The sequence below is a fragment of the Berghia stephanieae genome, chromosome 3 (assembly GCF_034508935.2).
Source record: "Berghia stephanieae isolate SIO BIC M18660-M18661 chromosome 3, UCSD_Bste_1.3, whole genome shotgun sequence".
NCBI classification, from domain to species: domain Eukaryota; kingdom Metazoa; phylum Mollusca; class Gastropoda; order Nudibranchia; family Aeolidiidae; genus Berghia; species Berghia stephanieae.
This window is the reverse complement of record NC_088362.1, coordinates 15,871,292-15,897,418: the sequence shown is the minus strand read 5'-3', so window position 1 is coordinate 15,897,418 and position 26,127 is coordinate 15,871,292. Positions and strand designations below refer to the sequence as shown.

The 26,127-nt window shown below is 34.5% G+C and overlaps 1 protein-coding gene across 2 annotated transcripts; it reads right to left on the bottom strand.

The window, feature by feature from the left end:
• Nucleotides 1-14,909: 14,909 nt before the first annotated feature.
• Nucleotides 14,910-23,426, bottom strand: LOC144967217 (uncharacterized). 2 transcript variants are annotated; one of them, XM_078904167.1, is made up of 5 exons: nucleotides 22,875-23,426; nucleotides 21,185-21,715; nucleotides 19,405-19,564; nucleotides 18,192-18,366; nucleotides 14,910-16,269 (listed from the first exon to the last, which is right to left on the bottom strand). In XM_078904167.1, exons 2-5 carry the CDS (start codon nucleotides 21,522-21,524, stop codon nucleotides 15,940-15,942), a joined length of 1,005 nt encoding a protein of 334 aa, XP_078760293.1. In that variant the 5' UTR covers nucleotides 21,525-21,715; nucleotides 22,875-23,426; the 3' UTR covers nucleotides 14,910-15,939. The 2 variants fall into 2 exon arrangements, with proteins under 2 accessions (XP_078760293.1, XP_078760292.1); XM_078904166.1 differs by having other exon boundaries at nucleotides 22,884-23,426.
• Nucleotides 23,427-26,127: the final 2,701 nt, after the last annotated feature.

The window sequence follows — 26,127 nt, the reverse complement described above, 5'->3', positions numbered from 1 at the left end:
CAGTTAAAGTTGATCTTGGGGTTGAGTGTGGCAAGACTTGCGTTTTCTCTTTATTTCAGTCAGTACTGTACTGGACAGTGCGGTGATGGAAACTTTGGAGTGTCAACAATCGGGCACAGGTAAAGGAGAGAGGTCCCTGCCGCCATCTTGCTTTGTTCACACAGAGTTGCCACCTCGGCTGTCGGGGAGGGGAGGCATGGCAGAGAATCAGAGAAACTTTCCAAAAAAAAAAGAGGAAAGTATGTGTGTTTGTGTGTGTGTGTGTGTGTGAGAGAGAGAGAGAGAGAGAGAGAGAGAGAGAGAGAGAGAGAGATCTGCGTGAGGGGAGGGGGGGGGGAGAGGTTGCGTTATTTTATTTATTTATTTTCATTTTGCGATAAAGGTATCGAGTTTAAAGTAAGATTTTAACAAATATTTTATTCTCTTTCTTCTTGTTCTCCTTTTAAAAAAATTATCACTTATCAGTAGAACTTAACTCTCATTCAGTTTATCAGCCTTAACATCAAAACGATTGAGATATCATTTTTGCTTCAACTTCAATAAAAACCTAGTTTGGAATGTATTTTTATTTATAATTTCGTGCAATTGTACACTTTAATCATAAAATATAGGTCTACGTAAGCTAGAACTTGACCTAGATCTGGACTACGAACTCTATCAAATGTTCGACGAGGCGTGCGTGCTTACCTGACTAAAGTGGTCCACTTTTTCTTCAATTTTTTGTCTGCCTGTCCATTTGGAAATCTGTAAAACTTGCAGGAGTGACTCTCTGACTGGTGTAGACAATCTGGTACAAAATACTGGACCATATTTAAGATAAAAATTGTTTTTTTGAGCGATTTTCCAATTATTCCTTGCCTGGACCAAGCACGGATTTTTTTTGTTTAGAGCCAGCCGATTCGTTGCTAGGCGGACGTGACGTCAGACTGTGGAATCCTATTAGAGGTATTAACGTCTTTGTTTTCTTGCGACTCAGAGGCAAAAGTTATCTGCTTTGTTGATAATGACCTAATAAGGAAACCTACTCCAATCCCATTGGTGAACGACTTTGAGAAGGGTTGCCAACGACGGCCATTGCTATTCAAATCTAGTTTGTAATAGGTAGATAGATGTGTGAAACGCACTACAACAAAAAATGACAAATATGATATACCTCCTGTTCCATTTTTTACATTTGATGCTTGCACACACACAAACACACACACGGAGAGAGAGAGAGAGAGAGAGAGGGGGGGGGGGGGGGGAAGACGCACTTACATAGACACACAGACACACACACACACACACACGGAGAAAGAGAGAGAGAGAGAGAGAGAGAGAGAGAGAGAGAGAGAGAGAGAGAGAGAGAGAGAGAGAGAGAGAGAGAGAGAGAGAGAGAGTGTGTGTAAAGCTAAGATCGCGCATTCCAACGACTTTTACTGCAATTGTCAATTCTTTTCACAATGTCACATGCCTCCCCCCGCCCAACAAGGCCGTATTTTGGACCATATTTCAATTTTGGACAGTACAAATTGTATGATAGGCCAGTCATCACTGTCTTCAGTGGGATATCCATCACAGTACTGCCGTATTCTGGAAAAACGAACATTTTAAAAAATTGGCCAGAAAACTCAACCTTCAAATATCGATCTATTTAAATGAGTCACATCTTGGCAAAAACTCTCAAACCCGGGACTTCGCTTACTGTAAGGCGCTATTACAATTTTCTTTTCGATAGAGACAACGCTGCTACCGGCCTGGTACTCATTTTACATACGAATGTAACGAGCCATGAAAAGGCTCTTTACTCGCAAACTCTCACCGTACTAGGGTGTAAAATGAGTACCTGGCTGTTGTAATATATCTCCTAACAGGCGTCGTGTCTCGTCCTACATGTTATAGTTTTTTTTTGTTTTTTTTTTTTTGTTTTTTAATGGTTTTACGACGCTTGCAACACATTGAGGTCATATCAGCGCCAGTAAGAAGGAAGAAAATTGGATAGTAAAAAGTTCTAGAATTACAATTAAAGCCCCCAAGAAAAAGGAAGACAAAGGGGAATTGGTTCAAATAGGAAACAGATGTAGATTCCAAGGGCACACTATCAAAGTACTTAGTTTGAGATCACCTAAATGTTTCACCCAGACACCAGCATAGGATCCCACTAAGAGGAATACACCCAAATGTTTACAAATCATATGTTACAATTTAAAAAATGACAGTACATAACAGAGAGATGATTTACAAGGGAAAAAATATCATCTCCCAAAACTAACTATACATTTGACTGTTTCCCTCCCAGCCAAGTAGGACTCCGGACAAAACAAAGTAATCTCATCCCAAGACAATGACAGAAAGCAAATTGGAAAACAGATACAAGGGGATAGAAGACACATTGTGCCACCCTGCCCACTATGGGAGGCCAGGAACCCCACCAGGTCCTACATGTTAAGGGTTGCTGTTGTTTAGGGACCCCTTATAAAGCGCTTTGAGCACGTTTAGTCGATATTGCCCTATATAAAAGATCAATTTTGTGTGTGTGTGTGTGTGTGTGTGTGTGTGTGGGGAGGGGGGGGGGGGTAAAATGGCAGAAGGATTATGCCCAGTGATAACATAAACTGTGTGGTTATTGTAATATTATGTCATGGATCTCAAGGCCTGGTCAAAATGGCCAATGCCTAGGTCATGTCACATTATGGAGAGGAGGCATTGACCCCTGTTTCACTGTTCGATAGTACGTAGTTGTCGGAACCTGCTTACAAAACAACTCATGGACAGTAGCGGACTGGGTCTGAATTTCCACTTAGTAATAATATCATTGGGGGTCTCAGTAGCTAAGTTGGAAGAGCACTCGCTTCACATGCAAAGAGACCGAGTTCGATCCCGGGTGAAGTCGAGTTTTTTTTCCTCTCCCCCCTCCCCCTACCACCCAGCAGTGATTAGGTAGCTGGGTCTGTAAGATCGGAAAGTACTTGCGGTAGACTTGCGTCCTATCAAAAGGTTAGCAAGCAATTGCTTTTGTCTAATGTTCTTGTGTCTTTTTGGCACATGGTGCATTTTCGGACCTTAATTTATATCACCGAAATTTTCAAGTCTCAAAAGCTGCTCATTTAAAAGACAACGTTACAAAATTGTACCGTATCTCAAAATCTACAACAGATGAAAATCGAAGAAAGTCAACGTAAAGGTTTGTTTGTTTATTTTAAAAGGTTTTACGGAACTTGCGACACATTTATTTATGTCATATCAGCGCCAGAAAAAGAAGAAAATGGAATAGTCAAAATATTCTAGATTCACAACCAAAGCACCCAAAAAATAAAAAAATAAAAGTAAGACAAAGAGGAATTGGTTCAAATTGGAAACAGATTCCAAGAGCATATCATCCAGACACCCACACAGGATCCCACTGAGAAGAACACACTCAAATGTTTACAGAATACGTAACTAGCAATATATAACACAGAGATGATTTACAAGGAAAAAAATATCATTTCCCAAAACTATAACTATACATTTGACTGTCCCCCGCCCCAGTCAAGGACTCCAGCAAGGGCTGGGACAAAACTAAGTAATCCTATTCCAAAACAAAGACAGAAAGCAACTCGGAAAGGGGATAGAATGCACAGTGTGACCCCCTGCCCACGATAGGGGGTCAAAGTCCCCGCCCAGAAAGTCAGTGTACAGCTCAGTGATGGGGGATGCAAGTACTCATACTCATACCCATGACCATCGGCTAAAAAAGGAAAAAAAAAAGAAGCACATAAAGAACATTAATTTCTATTCGGCAAACGTTATGTTGCAAGAACAAATCAATAATTATATGCTTTTGACGTCTGCTGATATTGATGACCTTGGCGTCGGTCTGAAGATTGAGACCGATAAGATGCGGCCTTGGCCAGGTGGACTGTATGAAAGAGATTATATAATGAGGTACTTTGTACTGCAATCTCATGCTGACAACATGCATAATCCTTGATCTTTGTCTTGTTTATTTCTAGGGGTTTTATTGGGGTTGTAATACAGGGTAAAAAAAACACAATGATAACACAATGTATAAAGTAAGGTAATTTCAGTACAAGTAAAAAAGGAAGAAGGTGAAAAGATGGGATGTTAAAAGCACCAAAGAAAAAGTAAGATAAAGAGAATTGGTTCAAATAAGAATCAGAAGTAGATTCCAAAAGCAATTTATCAATGTGATTAGCTTGTCATTACGGAGTTATAGTTAGACACTGAAGCTCGACGACCGAACGACTTGCCCAACACGTGACCATTTTTTTTCTCGCGTCCTCTCGTCTAATCTCGTCACTCCGGAATAGAAAGAGGAGGCGGAGCTCATATGATATAACGCAATGAAAGTTCTGTCCGATGACGGGTGGGGGGATATCACCTCTCCAAAACTTACCTTATTATATGAGATCTTGAGATTCTTATCCAATCATTGATTGCTCGTTTGACAGTTCGCTTGTGAACAGTTAGGAGACCATCTCTTGATTTATGGGCAGGCGGCTTTGCGTAAAGGCGGTGAGTGTTGTATACATCAAAGAGTACCGCTGACCGATGGGTAAATAGTGGTTGTGTAACCCAAAAGCCCTGCCGTCTCGACTGCAAGGTCTTGTATGTAATAGTTGCGTCACCATCTCAAGGCTCAGGAATTAATTAGTGAGCTGATTCAAACAATGTGGTTTTCAAATTTATCGTATACGTAATCATTTGGAAGCTACAGAGAAAGGTGTTTTTGTGTAATCCCTTTCACACACACACACGCGCACACACACACACACACACACACACACACACACACAAACATATACTTACAATACACAAACAATACACATCCCTGGTCATCTATTGCCTATATTATTAATGTTAATATATACATCCCATGCTGATTGTCACTACCCCCCCCCCCCACACACACACACACTCACCCCAACCATGTCCACCATCCAAGTACCAGCGGCCTTTTCTCTTTGATTTCGTATCATGGTCTATCCGAAGCCCAACACCTCGATCGTTTGTGGGTCACCCCCCCCCCCCCCCCCCACCTTCCCCCGTAATCAATTTATAATTTTCTCTCTGTATAGAGCGCCACATGCACAATTATATACTATTAAATGACACTGACCTTGCCCCTCCCCTAACACAAGCCAACAGCAACCCAAGCTATCCTCTATCACGTGACCTTAGATCCGATGCTGCATACCGCTTGAGAGTCTTCACTATCCAGATCTCGTTCATGGTCACGTGAGAAGGCTATATCCGTTCGGGTTCGGCGTTCGGCGTCTCGTTCGACCCGATTTCGTTAAAAGCCTATTACCTAAAAGTCCCAAACAAAGAACAAGGAAAGTATTCCGCTGTGAAGTATACACTCACATGATTACGGACGACCAAAACTAAAAACTATAACGGTAAATAACAGACAGATAGTTTACGTTGAAAAAGAAAACATTTCTAAAACAAGGAAATCTGCTGCTTCCCTCTTAGCCCAGGACTCCTGCAAGAACCAGGAAAACCCGAATAATTTTTACAATTCAGATATTTAATCAAATCTCCCTAAACTTGTGACTAAAACAGAAAGGTGTATATCGGCAGTAAACGATTGGAAGATTTTATACAAACTAAAATAAAACTGAGGTTATGCTGTGGAAATTTCAAATATAATAGGCATAACGTCGCACAAGCCTCTGTTGTTCTGAACATAAATTGACACGATGTAAAATCTATGAATGTTGTAAAAAATGTAGGTGTACTTTTCGAGAGTGATCTGTCTATGTCTCACCAGGTTTCTAATCGTTGTAAATCCTTCAACTATCAACTTAAAAGAATTTCATCTATCCGTAACTACCAAACTCGTGATGCAACCAAAACTTTTGTCACAACACTGATTCTATCTCGACTAGATGATTGTAATTCTCTACTTTTTGGCATAACATGTAATAAAATTTTAAAACTCCAGATAATTCAAAACAGTACTTTTTTTTGTTTGTTGCTTTAGGTCTCTTCCAACACAATTGAGGTTATATGAGAGACCGCTGAAACAAAAAAAACAAGCAATCTAACAAAAATAGTACAAATGTAAATCAAAATCATAACCTAAAGATATCATAAGCTAAATTATAAATAGCCAAGAACAAACAGGCAGAAGATTTACAGAAAAAAAAATATCCCTGTCAAAAATACAATCACAAACCAAAGAAGCAGGATAGGCTAGTAAAGAGAAGAAGAAACGACATCACTATCGGATCGTACACCCATGCGAACATCATAGGTATATGATTCAAGGGTGATGCTCCCATCCAACCACCCGCTCAAAACAGTGCTGCAAGTTTGGTAACAAAACACAACTTGCGCACTCACATCCTTTACTATAATAATACATGAACTTCAATGGCTTCCAGTTGAAGAACGGTTTAATTATAACATTGCCAAGTGGTGTTATAAATGTATAACCCAGGAAGCCCCATCCTACCTCCGAAAATGTTTAGGAACCCACAAACCGTCCAGGTCACTCCGTTCACAAATGGATACCAAATGGATACCTGTGTCAATAAACCACGATTGAAAACATATTGAAAATATTTTTATAAATCAGGTCCCAACGTTTGAAACTCTCTCCCTAAATCAGTAAGAGATGCACCAAACATCACTATTTTTAAATCTGGATAGAAACTTCCTTTATTTTATGAGCAATATCTTGCATAAAGCCTTTTTTTGTATTATCTCAGCTTTATTTGTATGTGTCAATTGATAGTATGTGTCTTATTAAATTATTGCTACAAATGTTTGATTTTTTGGGTCATGATATTGTTGCCAATGAAAAGCGCATAGGCGACGACATCGGCTTGATTAAGTAAGCATTTTAGAAATGCTATTTATTGTTATTATCATCATTATCATCTTAATCCAGAACAAAGTCAGAGAGAACAAAATGTAAACACTGCATATTGAGGTACTTAATGTGTGACTATGTGGTCTAGTGGTATGACACTCGCCTTCAGATCGGAAGGTCCATGGTTCGAATCCCGCTCTTAGCGGCGCATAGTTGGGAGTCCTTGGAAAAGGCTCTTTACTATACTCTCTCATTCTACTCAGGTGTAAAATGAGTACCTGACCGTGAACAGATTGATTGATTTTAAGGGTTTTACGGCGCTTGCAACAAATTTAGGTCATGTCAGCTCCAGTAAAAAGGAAGAAAATATGGTAGTAAAAACAATCTAGATGTACAATTAAAAGGACTTGAGGAAAAAGTAAGACAGAGTAAATGGTTCAAATAGGGAACAGATGTAGATTCCAAGAGCACGCTATCATGTACTTAGTTTGAGATCACCTAAAAGTCTTACCAACACACCCAATAGGAGAAATACACTCAAATGTTTACAGAATACATAACAGAGAGATGATTTACATCTCGAAAAACTAGCTATACATTCGACTGTTTCCCTCTCAGCCAAGGACTCCGGCCAGGGTCAGGACAAAACTAAGTAAACTCATTCCAAGACAAAAGACAGAAAGCAATTGGAAAACAGATACAGGGGGATAGAAGATAGAACAGGTACCTCCCTGCTAACTATGGGAGGTCGGGAACCCCACCCAGGACCGTGAAGTGTTGTTTTTGTTGGGGAAAAAAACATAATATGTCTCGTCCTACATGTTAAGTGTTGGCTGAGGACTGATTGTTTTGTTTGTTTGTATTTAAAGGTTTTACGGCGCTTGAAACACATTTAGATAGTATCAGAGCCAGTAAAAAGGAAGAAAATGGGATAGTAAAAAGTTCTAGAATTACAATTAAAGTACCGAAGAAAAAAGAAGACAAGGGGGAACTAGTTCAAACAGGGAACACATGTAGAATCCAAGAGCACACTATCAGTGTACTTTGTTTGAGACCACTTAAATGCCTCATCCTGACACAAGCACAAGTTCCCACTAAGAGGAACACACTCAAATGTTTACAAATCATATATAATAATATGTAAAACAAAATAATACAATGCATAACAGAGATAATTTACAAGAAAAAAAATATATCATCTCCCAAATCTCTAAATATACATTTGACTGTTTCCTCCCAGCCAGGGCCAGGACAAAACCAAGTAATCTCATTCCAAAGACAGAAACCCCACCCAGTGAGGACTCTTTGTAAGTGCTTTGAGCACGTTTAGTGAATATATTAATGCTCGTTTTTTAAAATGATGTGCGTAAGTGTATAAAGTTCCCATTTTGATGCATCACCCAGTATTGCATTGAAAAAACAAACATAAAGGCTAAAAAGAGTGTCTTTTTTCTTTTTATTATTTCAATATCAATAAAATATGCGTAATAGTTTAAAGCAAATATTCCAAAATGAATATTACAGTCTATATAATATTTCAAAAACATTAAAGGGAATGACTGGCAGAAAATAACCTGAACAGCCAGATAAATTGCGTCATTGAATACATCATTAAAAAAACCCCCATCACATTAGGACTAGCAAGATATGTAAATCATTGTGGTTTATATTTTAATTTAAAATGTTCATATAACGATAAAACTAAAAAAGAAAAATAATTAATAATTAAATCATATTTTTAAAAAATATAAAAAGCTAGAGGTAAAAAGAGCCAATTGAGCGGAGAGTAAAATAAAGGGAGTAAATATGACCCATTGTGTTGCATCTTTTACATGAGTCACATTTACTCCTCGCCTTATTTTACTCTCCATTAAAAAAAATATTATAAAATCATATCAAAAATATATAAATATGGCCTTAAACATGAATTTTCCTGTTAAAATATAGATGAATTAACATTGCCAATACTTTTGAAACAAAATACCTTACACAAGGCAGTGATATGAACATATTCTAAGCCAAACTGACTGAAAGTGAAATAATAACACAATAGTGTCACCCGCTTGTAATAAATCGAGATTAGTTTATTAAACAAACAAAAGACGAAATAAAAAACAATGCTTTTTTTTGGTAATTGATATCTGATGTAAATTATATTCAAAAGTTTAATTTTAGGAATTGCCAATATAACTCAAACATTATACATGAATATACTATTTCCAATCAACAAATCAAAGTAATATAATCAATAATAAAGCAAAGCAAACAATAATAATAATACTAATAACACTAATAATAATAATAATATAATAATAATAATAATATAATAATAATAATATATAATAATAATAATAATAATAATAATAATAATTTACAAATTTAATTAATAGATCAATTGTTCAATAGATTGAATTAAAAATTAATAATTAAATAAAATCATTCAAAAAAATTGTATTGAATTGATCTAAATTATAATATCATGTATTTGCAGCTTGGAGTATGAGTTCATCATAAAAAAAAACAAGGAATTCTTAAAACTTCTGTTCTTTGGATAAAAGGAATTTAAACATTAATAAAAAAAATAAATAAAAAGATTACAAATAAATCTGTAAACGAACATCAAATTGGTAAATCATACATTATAAAAATAGCTGGGTTTTTGTTTGTGTCTGTGTTTTTTTTGTTTTTTTCTTGTTTGTTTGTTGTTGTTTTTTTTTTATCAAAGATAATATCATGAAATTTCAAGCTTGAGTCCTTTGAAAAATCATACGTACAATAATTCAAATAATACTGAGCTCTATCAAAATAGGTGCTCATAACAATTGCTGTTTTATGATTTTGTTTTAAAGGGTTTTACGGCGCCTATGAACTTTAGGTTAAGTCAGTAAACATGAAGAAGATGGGATGGTAAGAAAATCTAGACTTACAATTTAAGCACCCAAGAAAAAGTAAGACAAGGGGACTGGATCAAAAAGGAGCAAAGGAAGATTCTGAGAGCAAATTATCAATGTACTTTGTTTGAGATCACCTTAACTCACTCAATCCTAGAGATTTTTGCTACTTTTCAAAATAGGAAAAAATATATTAAAAATGAACATGTACATAGATAGTTTTATTCAACTATCATTAACATGTAAAAATGAAAAATACGTTAGCTTTGATAGTACGCCTAAAATTTGTCTCAGAAAAATGTAATAAATAGGCACGGGGTAAAAGTAACCCGGGTAAACTACGGATATAGTCGGTTTTAGGGTTGAATGAGTTAAAGTCACACCTGGACACAAGCCCAGTATCCCATCAAGTAGAATACAATCAAATGCTTAGAAAAAATTAATTCAAAACAAATATAAAAATATAATAATACAAGATAGTGAGATAACTTACATGGAAAAAAATCACCTTCCAAAACTATATTATACATTTGAGAGTTTCCCTTTCACCCAAGGACTCAGGCCAGGGCAAAGACATAACCAAATTATTCCAATTCAAGACCAACACAAAAATCAACCCTGAAAACAGATATAGGGGGACAGAAGACACAACAGGAATCACCCATGTTGTCCAAGTGAGCAAATTTGGGGGTTAAAAATCTTGCCCAAGGAAAAAAAAAGAAAATGCCTGAAGCAAGGCTCAAACCCAGGACCTCCCACTTAACCACTCGGCCACTTCGCTTCCAATAAAACCATATAATACATAGGAGTATACACCATCATTAATTGTAAGTCATTTCTTATAAGTTCTTAAGGAAAACAATCCATAAACTACAAATATAAATATGTATCATATGATTACTTAATAAATACATTGGATTGACACTGCCGGTATAAATATTTATACAAAATGATGGTTGTTGAGAGCCTAATATCTATCAATTATACAATTTTATACAATAAATTTAAAAAATCGATATCAATAGAATTGTATTGTACACATTAGTTTATAATACCCCTTTTTCATAAAAACCAACATATTAAACAGGATATGATCTGGTATAAATTTTGTAAATCATCCATTTAACTATGATTCGTATAATTCAAATTTTATGATTTATGAGACAGTTGCTATGTTATCAAAATAAAATAAAAAATAATTGATTGACATTAGCAGAGTTTCTAATTATAATTGATGACTTGGTATCTATTTTAATGTATACTTATCCACATCAAAAAGTAGTTCCACCTCAAGATAATACAACAGATATCATTAATGTACAAACGAAAACATTTTCATTCCCCTCTACTGGTAAAATTTAACAAGACCCCCCCCCCCCCTCCAAAAAAACAAAAACTATTCAGCTGAGATCACACAGTTTGATGATAACAATAATAATAATTATTATAATAAATAGTATTTATATAGGGTATAATCATGTTTGAGCAAACTGATAAATGTGGACATTTTGACTGTGATAAACTTCACATCAAAGTTCCTCTAATTAAAGGAGCAAAAGAGAAAAATAACTTTAAAAGAATATGTTTTTCTTTTCCAAAACTACCTATCTTTGTAAAATGAGGTACACTTGCATCAGTTCTCTGGTAACATTCTCTAATCCTGTCTTTCTTTCATGACTTTAATTATGACTACAACAATTTCCTTTTTAAAAAAAAATAAATATAAATAAAAGTTAATTTATTGCACTTAATTTGATATATTTGGCACTAGAATGAAACCCCCACCGCACCAAAAAGTCATTTGATAAAATGCGTTGGATACAATATCATCAGTAAGTTTAATTCGACCAACTAAAATCACAACTTTTTAATAAAAACAATAAAAATGGTAATAATAATCATTAATACATTAATAAAGTTAATGTAACATGATTACTAAATAAAGAACACTTACTTAAAGGATATTTTACAGGTCATGGAAAAATTCGAACAAGTTTGAGATATATCATAGATAATTTAAAGGCTGGCTCTATTTCTCTGAATGCTCGTGAAAATAAATTTGAACTTTATTTCTCTAAATGCTCCATGGACCAATATAATTCACCTTGCAGGAATCGCAAGATGAGTCATCTGGCCCAGAAAATTTCCAGCTTCCAAATTCTCACGATAGGAAAATCGTCAATCATTTCTTCTTCATATTGCATGTGAGCTTACTTTTGAGCAAATTCCATGCGGTGCAGTAATTCACACCCTCTAGACCCCATGAAGGAATAATCTGGACGTAGTACTCCATAATATGATAAAATCATGTTTTTCACACAGACCAACAGAACCATCCGCACCACTAACCAGACAAAAACCAACACCATCAAAGCGCAAATATTCTTCAGGAGCAATCTCCACTAAAAATTTCTGAAAACATGTATTTCCGTGAATTGGCGGAAAATTGAAAGCCCTGGTCATGGAGAAAGAACAATGAAGAATTTGTTTTAGGGCAAAGGCATAACTAGACAAAGCAACTTTTGTAACAATAATACAGAGAGGGAGAAACTACTACTTTCCAAATACGTAAACCTTAAAGCAACAACATTACTATGGGTAAATGAATCCTTTTTCCTTTTCTGTTGTACTCTCCAAAAAGCTTGCAGTGGAAGGTTACAATTTTGATATTTGAATTCTGGCTTGACATGCAAGGAAGGATTCTGTATCTCGTGGTTGGCCAACTCCATCGTGTTTTCGGCTTTGGCGTTAACATAACCTGGTTTCTTGCAGTACCTTTTGGAGGCATTTTCAAAAGAAAAATAGACGTTGCCCCAAGCACAATTGGAAGTATCTGAGTATTCAGACATCTAAATACTCTTATCTTGGTTGGAAAAAAAATTTTTTGTGCAATAAGATTTTCCCCCATTATAATACCATTGGGTAAACAGGAGCACATACTGCTTAAATGGAATTGAAAATTGAAACAACTGAGCTTTAAAATTAAATTTCATGTTGCAACAATCTGATTAATTGTGCGTCAATGAAGTGTATTAAAAATGTAGCACTTACCGGTTCATGAGCATTCACTTTAAAATACATATAAAAATAAAGGCACAATTAAAATCAGAATGATCAAATGATAAAAATATATTTTGTCACTCGACATTATAAGATTTCCCTCTTGCTATAGAAATTCATAAGGGTCCCTATAGCTCAGTTGGTAGAGCACTCACTAAACACACATAAGTTCTGGGTGTCGTCAGATTAAAAATTAACCCCTATGTCCAACCAGCAGCAGGTTAGCTAAGCCTGTCAGAATTGACTTGCAGGACTATGAGATAAACAGGCACCCTATCCAAACCTGTCAATCATTAACATTCTAAAAGTGGAATCAGAACGTCAGTAAATAGGAATTTTAGACAAAAAAAAATAGGCATTTCTAATCAATGGATAGTTCTGTATCAAAATTATCACCAACTTTGCCACCAAACACAATAAGACAGTATTCTGGTTGAGCTGACAAAACTACATATCAGATGTGTTAGGGAATGGAATGGGGAAGGGGGAAAGGAGTGCAAACAATTTTCCCACATAGCTCCCTTTTGGCAGTCATTAAGAAAAAAGAAAATCACCTTTTAAATACCACCCCCCCCCCCCTTTTTTTTTCATATTACCATTATCATCATTTTTGAAGGAAAGGAAAAGTGAAAATAGAAATGATTCTGCCAAAAGTGGAAGGGTTGGCAGGTATCCTATCAAAGGATAACAAGCATCTGTTACAGGAACTCCCGACTAAAATACTCTCTGGCTCTAATAAGAAATTTCTTCCCCAACATCAATCATTATTTTAACTCTAAAACAACAGTACCGAATTCCTTTAAAATTATACTATCTAAATCTTCTTGTGGATCAAACAATTTCCATCAGAAAAGCAGCCCGATTGATTCTTCTTGGGCCTCCACGAGGCCTGAGTCGAACTATTGTTATTGCTTTCTTGATTAAATCAAGATCAAAATAGATCCTAAGAGCCATAAGGCCAATGCGGCCATGGGTTTATTCAGGTTTCTATAGTATTAAATGGACAGTAGGAATTTATTGCTATCTTTTGGAGAGGATGCTTGGCTATTGCTAAGTACTCTCTGCCAGATCTAATGGACCCCAAACACAATCACTGCAGGGTGGACTAGGGGTAAGAAAAGTTCTTAACTGCACCTGGAATCAATGCCGATCCCTTGTGAAGTGAGTGCTCTACAAACTAAGCTACCAGGACACCCTATTAGATCGAGATTAGGTTGGAGCAAAATCAAACCTAATCTTTACACATAGTATCTCTTCAACTAGGAAACTGATCCAACATTGAACGTGACAAAAATATATATTTCATTAATTTCTCTAAATATAAAAATCCAGTAAAAAACTTGATACATATATGCAAGTATCAGATTACACATCAATATCACTTTAAGATCACAAAGGGCACTTCTCTGTGTTCAACCTCCAAACATGGAGATGCTACATGCAAGATATAATAAAACACTTATAAATTACAGGCCATAGATATATGAAATGCTCTTATTTTGGAACTTTTAATTTAGAGATTGTGACAAGTCATTGTGAACAAATTGTTTTTTGTTATAAAATGAGCAAATCAAAACACAAAACCGTGGTTTTAATATTGACAGATAATCTATGATCGAAGAATATCGCATGTATAAAAAAGAGGAGGTAGCGGGGTTTTTTTTGTAAGAGATGGTGAGAGACATAAAAAAAAATATTTAAAAAGTCAAGGTTCATAATAAAGACAAAGTATAAAGATTGTAAAATAATTTGATGGTCATGCTCGTTTTTGCAGTTTAAGCATGGAACTTTTTGATGTAATTGTTAATAAATCTAACAACATTATACATACCAATTATTTGAGACTGTGCATGTCAAGATCTTTATGACAATAGTATTAGAATTAATAATAATAATAAAAATAGTAATGATAATAATAATAATAAAATAATAATAATAATAATAAATAATAACAACAACAACATCAACAATAATAATAATAATAATAATCATAAAAATAATAATAATAATAATAATAATAATAATCATAAAAATAATAATAATAATAATAATAATAATAATAATAATATAATAATAATAATAATAATAATAATAATAATAATAATAATAATAATATAATAATAATAATAATAATAATAATAATAATAGAGCTCTTATTGGGTATAACTTAAATCCCTAGAATCACATTATGTCGCTACATAAAGCAGTAATGACCAGCATTCACCACATTCGCACATGACATACAGATGACTGATCAGACTTTCAAGTAGAGTATTAAGATAGAACTCAAGCAAAGCCAAATTCCAAGACAAGAACAAATAAAAGTAAATAGAAGAAAAAATGCGACGACTGGGACCCTGGTTTAATGGTTAAGGCATTTCTGGCAGGCAATTGTGGAGTAAAAGATCTGCTTTAATATCTATTTGATGGTGGACCACAACAGCTGTCCAAGGAGACAACAAACAAATCACGACTCTTTAAAAATAATTATACATTGATTATTCCTCATATGAGGCTCTTGGCACTTTACATCTTTAAAAAAAAACATCCCAAAAAACATCTTGAAACTTCATGACAGGAGATTACGAAATCCCATTTGAGATGTCTTGAGCCAATGTAAAAAATAAATCCTATTCTTGAATTTAACAACATTTTGTTACAATCTTGTCAATACATTCATTGACCATATCATAGTGAATAAGGGCATTTTTATTGATAAAAAAAATGTATATTTGTTTAATAGTTTTGCCAAGTTAGGAAAAATAATAATCGTTATACATAAAAAAATAAAGGAATGATTGAAACAAAACTTGTATAATTTTGAAGCAGAAACTGACTCTGACCTTCATTAACATAAAATTACATTTTACTTGAAAAGACATCATGGTTTTTTGAACCAGGTAATTTAGGCTTGAAGTTCAGATAATGAAATAATTATTTGAAAAAAAAATAAATTAAAAAATAAAATTCCTGTTATTGTCTTAGGGTTGATTCCAAGGAAGACTGGAATAACCAGGACATCAGGTGAGGGCAGCACCACACAGTGAGTTCGGGTGAATGTCAAATTATACCTACTTGCCAGCACGGCTGTCTCTCAAAACTTAAAAAAAAATATACAGTCTATTATAGAAAAAGAAAACAAAAACCCATCTCACTTTCATCCTAATCACTCAAATAATACTTTCAGGAAAACCCATCCAAACCATCATAAAAATCGTACATATCTTTTAATTGAGAGCAAGAAATTCTACTCTTTTCTTTTGGAAGTAAGGCGTGATTATACTTATGGAACATTCCCGCAGAAATACAATTGTCCAGATCACCAAACTGTTGACGGATTACTTTATTAGGGAACCTTGGTATAGGGTACTCGCGCCCTTCAAACAATGTTGAGGTTAATGGAAAGAGGTCAGTTTTAAGAAAAGCCAAGTTTTGAATATTATACTTTGTCATTGACCAAACCCAGTCTTTATCCTCTGTATAAAGGAACATGTCCACAAATGGGAACCGGATCTGGAATGAAAAAAAGTATTAAGACTTAATATGTGAGAAAACTAAAAAAATTATTAGAGAACAGTTTTCTTTCAAGTAAGATAAGAGTACTTTCCAGATTTGCTGGAAAATGTAAGTTAAAATGATCCACCATTTCATACCAATAACTTAACGGGATAGATTATGTAACTATAACAAAGGAAAAATATGACAGTAATATCATATTAGAGTAGTGATGATGATCATGATGTGCCAGTCTTTTTTTAGGCTTAATACTATACTTAACCTACACGGGGAATAATGAATAATTAATGAGGGATTAGATGGCCATGCAACAATTGCTTGTTTGCTTCTGACGAGTCATGCCACATTGATGAAAATTATGTAGTGTATCGTAAACCATTGTGAAATGGGGTTTATCTGTCCTCCATTTATTTTAGATGTCTTTGAGTGTAAGGACAGTTCTGTATAAATATGTAGTTTGTTTTTGTTTTTAAGGATTTTATGACGCTTGTGAAACATTTAAGACATTTCAGTGCCAGTAAAACGGAGGAAAAGGGGGGTAGTGATAAGATTTCAGAATAACAATTAAAAGCACACAAGAAAAAGTCAGACAAAGGGGAATGTTTCAACTATGGAACACGTAAATTCCAAGACAACACTGTACTTAAAACTTGACTATTTCCTTCTCAATAAGGACTCCAGCAAGGGCCAGGACAAAACCATGTCTGTAGTGATTAGATATAGTCACTTATTCTCTTTACATAGACTGTCATTATAGCCACATACAGGCAATGTTGAATTATGAAAAATGGATTGCTGTTTTAGGTCTGTATCTCTTTTGTTGCAGTATCCATAATACTACTGGTCAAAATATTAATAGTAATATAGTATGAAGCCATGTAATGAATGCTACTTAATCGGAGCACTTTCTTCCAAATGGTGCTGTTCCATTTAAGAGGCTTTGACTGTAATAATAATGTGGTCTTGTGATATGACACTCGCTTTCGGATCAGAAGGGTTCGAGCCTCGCTCAGCACATAGTTGATTCCTTGGAAAAGGCACTTTAATCACATTCTCTCACTGTACTCATGTGTAAAATGAGTACCTGGCCGTTAACAGCATTGTCTCTGTCGGAAAAAAATTATTGTATTATCACCTAGCAGGCGTCATGTCTTGTTCAAAATGTTACGTGTGGCTGTTGGTCAGAGATATCTTGTAAAGCACTTTGAGCACGTTTAGTGGCTATTGCGCTGTATAAATGCTATGTTTTAATAATAATGCTCATGTCATACAATGAAATTAAGGTGTCTTCCTGCATGTTTGTTTTCCTTTTGTTTGTTCCTAATTAAACTGAAAATGCCTTGTATAACAAAAATGTCAACTGTAATAGATAATATTTCAGAATGAGCTCACATCTATGATTCATTGACATGTATTCTTGAGTCAATAATAACTAACTCGACTCGTCATATCAATTCACGATCAATCCATTATTAAAAGAAGCGAGCTTACATTCAAAATGGGTTACTCCTCATCCTTGATCTTAACCCTTTCCTTACTGGCCATTTTCCGGACTTTCCCCAAAACTTCACACCCAACCTATACAAAATATGTTTATTTCACTCAAACACAAATGCTGCTCTTGATACACATACTTTTCTCTGTTATGCAAGCTCTTCAACACAGTGTTAATATACTTTAAAGCAAATATTTTTGTTCAAATATTATGATGTGTACAAAAGAAAAAAGAATGAGAAAAATGTTGGCTGCATCATAACAAATGTGACGATTTTTCTATGGGTGGTAAGGAGGGGGTTAATACACAATAGCAAATAAAAACTGGCTTGACTGATTTATAAATGATCAGGATAGGTATACTTGGTACCTCATTTGTTTTATCAAAAGCAGTAGAGAAAATCATTTTAAAATCGCAAACTCACATCAGGGGTTCTGGGTACAATCATTGCATCCTCCATAAAGAATCTCCAGTGCATGTTATTTTTCATCCTCAATGTGAATCCTTTAACACAACACAATGTGTCCCTTATCACTCTCCATTGGCTGCCATTTAATGCTACGTCAATGTAATCATCCCATGGAATCATTGCATGGTTTCTATTCGTATGAAAAATTATTTTTAAATGTAATAAAAAGAAAACAAAATTAAAATGAAAATTAGTAAAGTTGAAAGAAGAAAAAAAAAAAAAAGAATAAAAAGGATTTCGAAATAGTTAAGTTAAAGAAAGCAAGTATTGTGGAACTAGCTTTCATTTAGTTATTGATGTGAAACACTGCAAAAAAGAAAACACGGAGTATTTAATACATAGTAAATAGCTTGTTAATTTTTGGACAGAAATGCAACTTCATTCAATTGCATATTTTGTTCGATTTATTTATTCCTTCTTTTGAATAACAAGTTAGGTTTGTTCGATTTATTTATTCCTTCTTTTGAATAACAAGTTTGGTTATCAGCTTACTGCTTACTCTTTAATCATAAAAAAAAGTATGCTGAGGAAAGAACAAAATTGAACCCTACCATTTCAGGGTTCACATTGTTTTTTTTTGTTTTTTTTGGCAGGGTTTCAAAGTGTCAAAGAAGGTTTTTTTTTTCAAATCAAATGTGAGCAAAAATAATATAATGTTAAAAACAAAGAAAAATCCCCCCCAAAAAAAATCCCCAAAACAAAGTAAAAACTGTTTAAAAAAAAAAACAAAAACAAAAAAAATCAAATCAAACAAAACAAAGTAAAAACTGTTTAAAAAAAAACAAAAACAAAAAAAATCAAATCAAACAAAACAAAACAAATTACAAGATAAAAAGGTCAACAGAATTTAAAAAGTAAAGGTTTTTAATAGACCAACAGCAGACGAGAGCCTGCAATTAATTTTCTGATGATGTGTTGCAACATGATTGTGATTCCTTTATTTTTTAATAAGGCCAAAGAATTGATCATCTGTGTAAAGACTTTTATCTCAGATCGGATGTTGTCTTTATGGCACAGATTTGACTATATGTATATGTATGTGTGTAAATCCAAACAAAAACAAAAACCCACCCAAAACATCCGTGTATTATTAAAATCACTGTAGCATGAATCACTCAAATAAAGTTTTATAGTTGTGTTGTAAGGAAAAAAAATCCAAAGCTTTTACCTCACTAGACCGAGCAAAGTACCATCAACGAGGAAAAATTGAAGGCCTGCTTCTCTAAGGGCATGAGCCATGACTTCTAGTGTGTACAAGGCATCAATTTTCTCCTCCTTTGTAAGAAGAGGTAAGAATTGACCTCTATCTGAATGATAGGCAATCTTTTCTGAAATAAACATCAAATTCCATCTTGAGGATTGAATTATATTTTAAGAGGGATTAAAGCAGGATGACATGAGAAATATAAAATATATTACTATAAAATGAATTTACTGTCTGTTACATCACACGACACCCATATATATTATTTCCTAGCTGATTGTATTAAAAAAGACAAATACCTATTTTACTTTCTCCAATCACACTTGGAGTTGTTAACTTAATTCAATTTAAGTTATGTAATGGCTTTAACCTTACAACAGTGCTGATGGTGACAAAAAGTTTTTAAAAAGGAGGAAAATTTTGAACGATTGCCTTTTAGTCCCATTTTCACTGTACTAACCTCCATTACCAGAGCAATTATTGCCTTTTAGCCCCATTTTCATTGTACTAACCTCCCATTTCAAGAGCAATTAAGACGATAAACTATTTATCATTGATATCTTAGCTAAATTCTGGAGATAATTTTTGAACAGAAATGCAACTTCATTCAAAAGGTCACCACACATCAAGTTTCTCACTGACAGTACAATGATTGGGATAAACGTCATTTTTAAAAAGGAGGAAATTCCTCCTCTGACTCGAAACTCGCAGATCCGAGGAAAACCACCGTCCCCGACACAATAACATCTGATGAAACACTGCCATGAAATGGAACCAGATTTGAAGATAATGAAGAATTCAACATCGTTGTTCATGTTAAAAATCAACACGCCAATGGGATCTAGTTTCGGCACAGGCTCTTTCTCTTGCAAATCCATAAAAGATATTTTGTTTGATATTTTCTGTTTACAAATATTTTTGTTCAGGAAAAGTACTTCCAAATTATTATTTTTTTGTTTTAAAAAGAAGGAGGCATCAAAAATTCTTCTAAGAGATAAGCTTTGTCAGTAATCTCTGGGTACGTAAGACAGATAAAACTTTTTATCTTTTTTAAAAGATATATAGTTGACTACATTTTAAAATCTTCATCAAACGAATCATGGAGCATTAGACTGAGTGTTCTTTTTTAAATTGGTGGATCCAAATTTTCCAATGTGAACTCTAGCTTTAGATAATTGCTAAGAGATCTGCCAGTAAATCACAATAATGTCAAGCATATCAGGAATCATCAAGTATAAACTGTAAGTAACTAAGGACTCATAAAGGGCTCAGTTGGTAATGGGATCATGATAGACTAGTGTCCTATCCAAAGGATAGCAAGCAATTGCTATTGTCCATTTCACGCTATAGAAACCAGATTATGTTTTTATTGTTTTTAAAGGTTTTAGTTTTACGCGCTTGCGACACATTTATATATATGTAAAACAAATACTGTACTTAAGAGAGAGATGATTTACAAGACAAAAAATATCATCCCCCAAAACTCAATAAACATTTGACTGTTTCCCTCCAAGCTAGGGTATCCAAGTAATCTCATTTCAAGACAAAGACAGAAAGCAGGTTGGAAAACAGGCATAGGGGGATAGAAGACACAGTAAGTGCCTCTTTGCCCACTATGGGAGGTCAGGAACCCCACCCAGGAAACCGGGATAAACTCCAGCTCCATGGGCCTATTGGCTCTGAAGGGCTACTTTTGTTTAGAACTCTACAGACTCAGAAATAGTAGATTATAAGTAAAACTTACCCAAATTTTTATTCGTATAAAATTTGGCTCCAACATATTCAGCCTCTCTTCTTGGTCTTGGAGGAGTATATATATTGTGACACACAGTGGGACACTCTCCAACATTCATCATTACTGAATTCATATGCATATGTAAAAGTTGATGGGACGGAATGTTCAGCCAGGTATGTGGCGTGACTTGTTGCAAGATTCTGTTCCTCATTGGTGCATGGACCATGAGGACGACGAGGAAGATAGAAATGGTAATCAACAAAGAACAGAAGATACGGATAATGTAATATGAGTTCAGTTTTGATCTACATCGAAGCGGAAGAAACACTCGCTGACCAAGTATCTGCATTTTGATTGTTGTCCTTTTACTATTACCATCTATATTAACCAGGAATAAACAACTGGTTTAAACATACGGCGTGTAATATAACATGGAACAGGATGTTTCATCTAATGGTCATTACAATTTTAATGTTATTGTGCAATCAAATATTTATCTGATGTTCTCTGGAATGTTGTGAGATCTTGCACTTGTAATATCTGGGAGATAGAAAATTTTGAATTATAAATGTAAAAAACAATTGATAAATCTTCCTCTAACAATTTAAAGTACACTTTTTAAATTTAAAATCGTAAAACATGCGACTAACTATTCTCAAAACGCCAAAATATTTTGTTCAAACAATATTTTGTTTTAAAACAAATGAAAGAAGGAACTTTTTTTCATCTAGAATTGTAAATAACTGGAATAAACTGCAAGAAACCACAGTATCAGCAAAAAATTTGAATAAATTCAAAGCAGAGTTGGAGATAAGCAACATCCTAATCCTAGGAAACAAGTTCAATTATAAAAATTGGTCCAATCATTAATAGATGAGGAGGAGCGAATGAGACTACACCAAGTCTAAAAGCTCTATACAGAGGTATCCAGGTATCCATATTCCTTATGAGTTAAGCCAAACTCAAGTAGACTGGACTGCCGCAAGGTAGACTGATTTGTTTTTTTTTGGGGGATGGTTATTTTTTCCTTTATATTTCTTTCTTGCTTTGTCTGAGTCTGGCACACTGGGTGGGGATCCTGACCTCCCATAGTGGGCAGGTAGGTACATGCTGTGTCTTCTATCCCCCCATACCCGTTTTCCAATTGTTTCCTGTCGTTGTCTTGGAATGAGATTATTTGGTTTTGTCCTGACCCTGGCTGGGAGGGAAACAGTCGAATGTATAGTTGTAGTTTTGGGAGATGATATTTTTTTCCTTGTAAATCATCTCTCTGTTATGCATTGTATTATGTTTAGTTTACATATTATATTATATGATTGGTAAACATTTGAGTGTATTCCTCTTAGTTGGGACCTGTGCTTGTGTCTGGATGAGACTTTTAGGTATCTCAAACTAAGTACTTTGACGGTGTGCCCTTGGAATCTACATCTGTTACTGTTCCCTATTTGAACCAATTCCCCTTTGTCTTACCTTTTCTTTTGTGCTTTAATCGTAATTCTAGAACTTTTTACTATCCCATTTTCTTCCTTTTTACTGGCGCTGATATGACCTTAATGTGTTGCAAGCGCCGTAAAACCCTTAAAAACAAAACAAACAAACATGAGTCTGGCACTTTTCATACAAACTTGTCGTCTTGTTAGATCTTTAATTTTTCTCGTTACATCGACCACCTCTTTATATCTCTCAAAATTCAATTTACGTGACATACCCCTTAAAACATTCAATACAAAATCGGTGATGAAGAGTGAATGTTCAACGACCATTGGAGTCAGGCAGTGGTCAATGGTCAATCACATTGTCCACAGGTAGGCTCAAGTCTCAAGGTAATGTAAACAATATCCAAACTAGAATGCCAGGCAGCTTTTGCAAAAAATACCAAACAAGTCATGCTCAAATCTAAATAAATAAATAAATAGAGATAAATAACTAAATAAACAAAATTGGTTTGTGTTAAAGATATCATCTTGCCTATAACAATCGTTCATTAAAAAAATATAATATCAGATAAACAAAGCAAAAACTACACAAAATAAAAACACGATTAATAAAAGAAATATAAATCATTAAATTGAAACTGTCAAGTTGTATTAGAACAATTACGAAATTCCAAATAGCTCTATAAAATGTCAACCTGGCAGTCCAGTGGTCTGCTTATGTTATAATCTCTCTATGAGCTACCTTTTTAGTTATAAATGGATGGAGGTATAAACAAAAAAAAAAAACAAAACAAAAAAAAAAAGAAGTAACAAATCCACCGACTTATACCACTGTCATGAGGACACTGATCTGTGTCTTGCTTTAGTTTCTTGATAGAGATATACAAGATTAAAACGAACAAAGTGAAGACGACAATACATGGTTCAATATTGACCAACCGCAATATCAAATTTTATTTGCTGCTAAACTCGAACCCGGCAACGGCTTTAAACAACTTGAACGACAGTAGCAACTTTTTCTGGTTAATTTACAAATGACGATCTACCCGATCCTCTAATAATTAGACTAATTCTTTTCCGCATTAATTAACCGTCCTACAACCTCCATGATCGTGCAACTTCACAACCCACGTGAAAATAAGTGCGTCCCATAATAACCATACGAAAAGATTGGTAGAATGAGGAGACAATTTTTCTTTTTCATATTTTATTGTTAGCTGTTGCAACTCTTTTTAGGTACCACAGGCGAGCGCCGTGAATCGGTGGAAAGTTGTTATCGATGGCGTTGATCGTGAAAAACTCTCCACTTTACCTCACAATATCTCAACTTCTAATGCTCGAAACAAAATACAATTTGTTTTATTTTAAAGATCAACTTCTGATCTTTGTAATGCATCTTAAAACATACTTTTGCGATTAAAAAGAGTTTCATAATCAATCGCGAACGAGACCCGGTTTTAGATAATTTTGCCTAGCGGATCGCGAGAAAATTTCGAGGTCGCGATTTTCTCTTTTCATTCACGTTGTGAAAATCAAGGTTGTGCCGCGGCGTATGATGCTAAGAATAGTAGAATAGTAGAAAGGGCAAAACTTCCTCTTTCTTTTGACACTTCCTGCCCCGATATCAGATTCAAAATGGCGGAGCGAGTGGCGAGGAAAGCACATTGTCGTGCTATTTTTAACATTTTTTAATACTTTTAGCGATGTCCGCTCACGTCTGTTTAAATAAGCAGAGAGCTTAATGTTCCAGCTTTATTTTGATATCAAATACAACCAAATCGGATGAATTTTCACGGCACAATGAAAAAAATAAACCCGCTGGTGAAAAGAACCTAGTCCAGGGTTGCCAGTTTGGCATTTTAAATGCCAGATTCCAAAAATCTGGCATTTTTGAAAACCGTTTGGCATTAGAAAAATCATTTGGCATTTGGCATTTTCATTTGGCATTTTCTTTTCTTGTATATTATACTTCAAATGACACCTTTTCTCAACCGTGGTGTAGTGGTTTAGCACTCCACTTAGTAGTCAGTAGGTAAAAAATACCCCAACAGGAAATTTAGTATAATTCAAAAAAAAGAAAAGAAAAGAAAACATGCAAGCCACCAGGATATGATAGTAAATTGTCTATCAAAAGTGACTAGTTTTCTTAGTGGGGGTGGGAGTCAACAGACTTTGGTATTTTTTTTTTGAGTGTTTTGGCATTTTTGAGTCTTCCCCTGGCATTTGTTGAAAATAATCTGGCAACCCTGACCTAGTTCGGGGGGGGGGGGGGGGGGGGGGGGGGGGGGGGAGGGGGGGTTCGTTTATTAGTTTATCATCAAACAAGTTGATTGGGCTTTATTTGTTTTTATTGCATCATACTATACCTGACCTGGGGCTTGCTTTATTTTTTAAAAACAGATTGAGAGCTGCAGAGGTGGTTTATTTTCTCTTTCTTTCCCTCCTCTCAATTACATTCATTGTTTTGTGGTTTAATCAGTTTCTGGATGCAAGGTATTTACCGGACAGATTCTATGTTAAATTGATTGTATATGGCTTTGTCTGAAAGAGCTTGAGAAGTTAATTCATTTGGTATAAGTTATGTTTGTATGTCTTTTGTTGACGATTTTCTATGAATTTTTAAAGGTATCTAATATTTTTAGTTATGCCTAATATTGAATTTCTATCCAAAATCCTTAAAAAATTTTGGATGCCATTGATAATATGTTGAGGTGCTTTTGCTTCTATTGGATAGAGATAAGAATGACGAGTAATTTGATGTAAAGTATGTCATCCTATCTTTATTAGTTATTTTTTTGTTAATATTTTGATTTTGTGTATTTTCAGTATATTGACACCATTTTTTCCATGCCGTAATTTTGAGCTTGGCAGTGACCTTCGGCTCAATATAGAGCAATTACTATTTTCTCCACATTAACAAAAAAAAATTAGGCTAAGAATTTATATACTTTTTTGCAAAGATATTGAGTTTGAGTAGTATACATGTTCATTTTTTTTATCTATGAGGCTCCAAATATGGGTCCCTGGGCCTATATTTCCCATTTTTTTTATATTTTGATGCTGTTTCTGTCATATTTGAGGATGGTTTCATTTAAGTATCATTGTTTTTTCATCTTAATATCTGCTTTTATTTTGTTTTATGATTGCATGTTTATGCAAAAAATGTTTATTTTAAATGTTATATAACCAACTTTTTTGTTTATGGCGTCATAAAGTCGGCAAAAAATGCGTAACCGGAATATGTGGGAAAAAATTGTAAGTTCAGTAAAATTCATTTTATCATATTTCATTTATTTGTTGACGGATTTTCATAATTCTTTTTGTGTTGTTCATTAATTTCAAAGCACTTTACAGTGGTTTAACTCTTTTTATGATAGCTCAATTTTGAAATTTTCGCTTGTGGTACCTACTCTTTTCTTCCTTGTCTTGTTCCACAATTCCTCTTCGCTCCTCGAGGAGCATTAGGTCCCACGACTGTCTGTCGCCTGCCCTGCCCTTCGTCTTCTTTGCTGCATC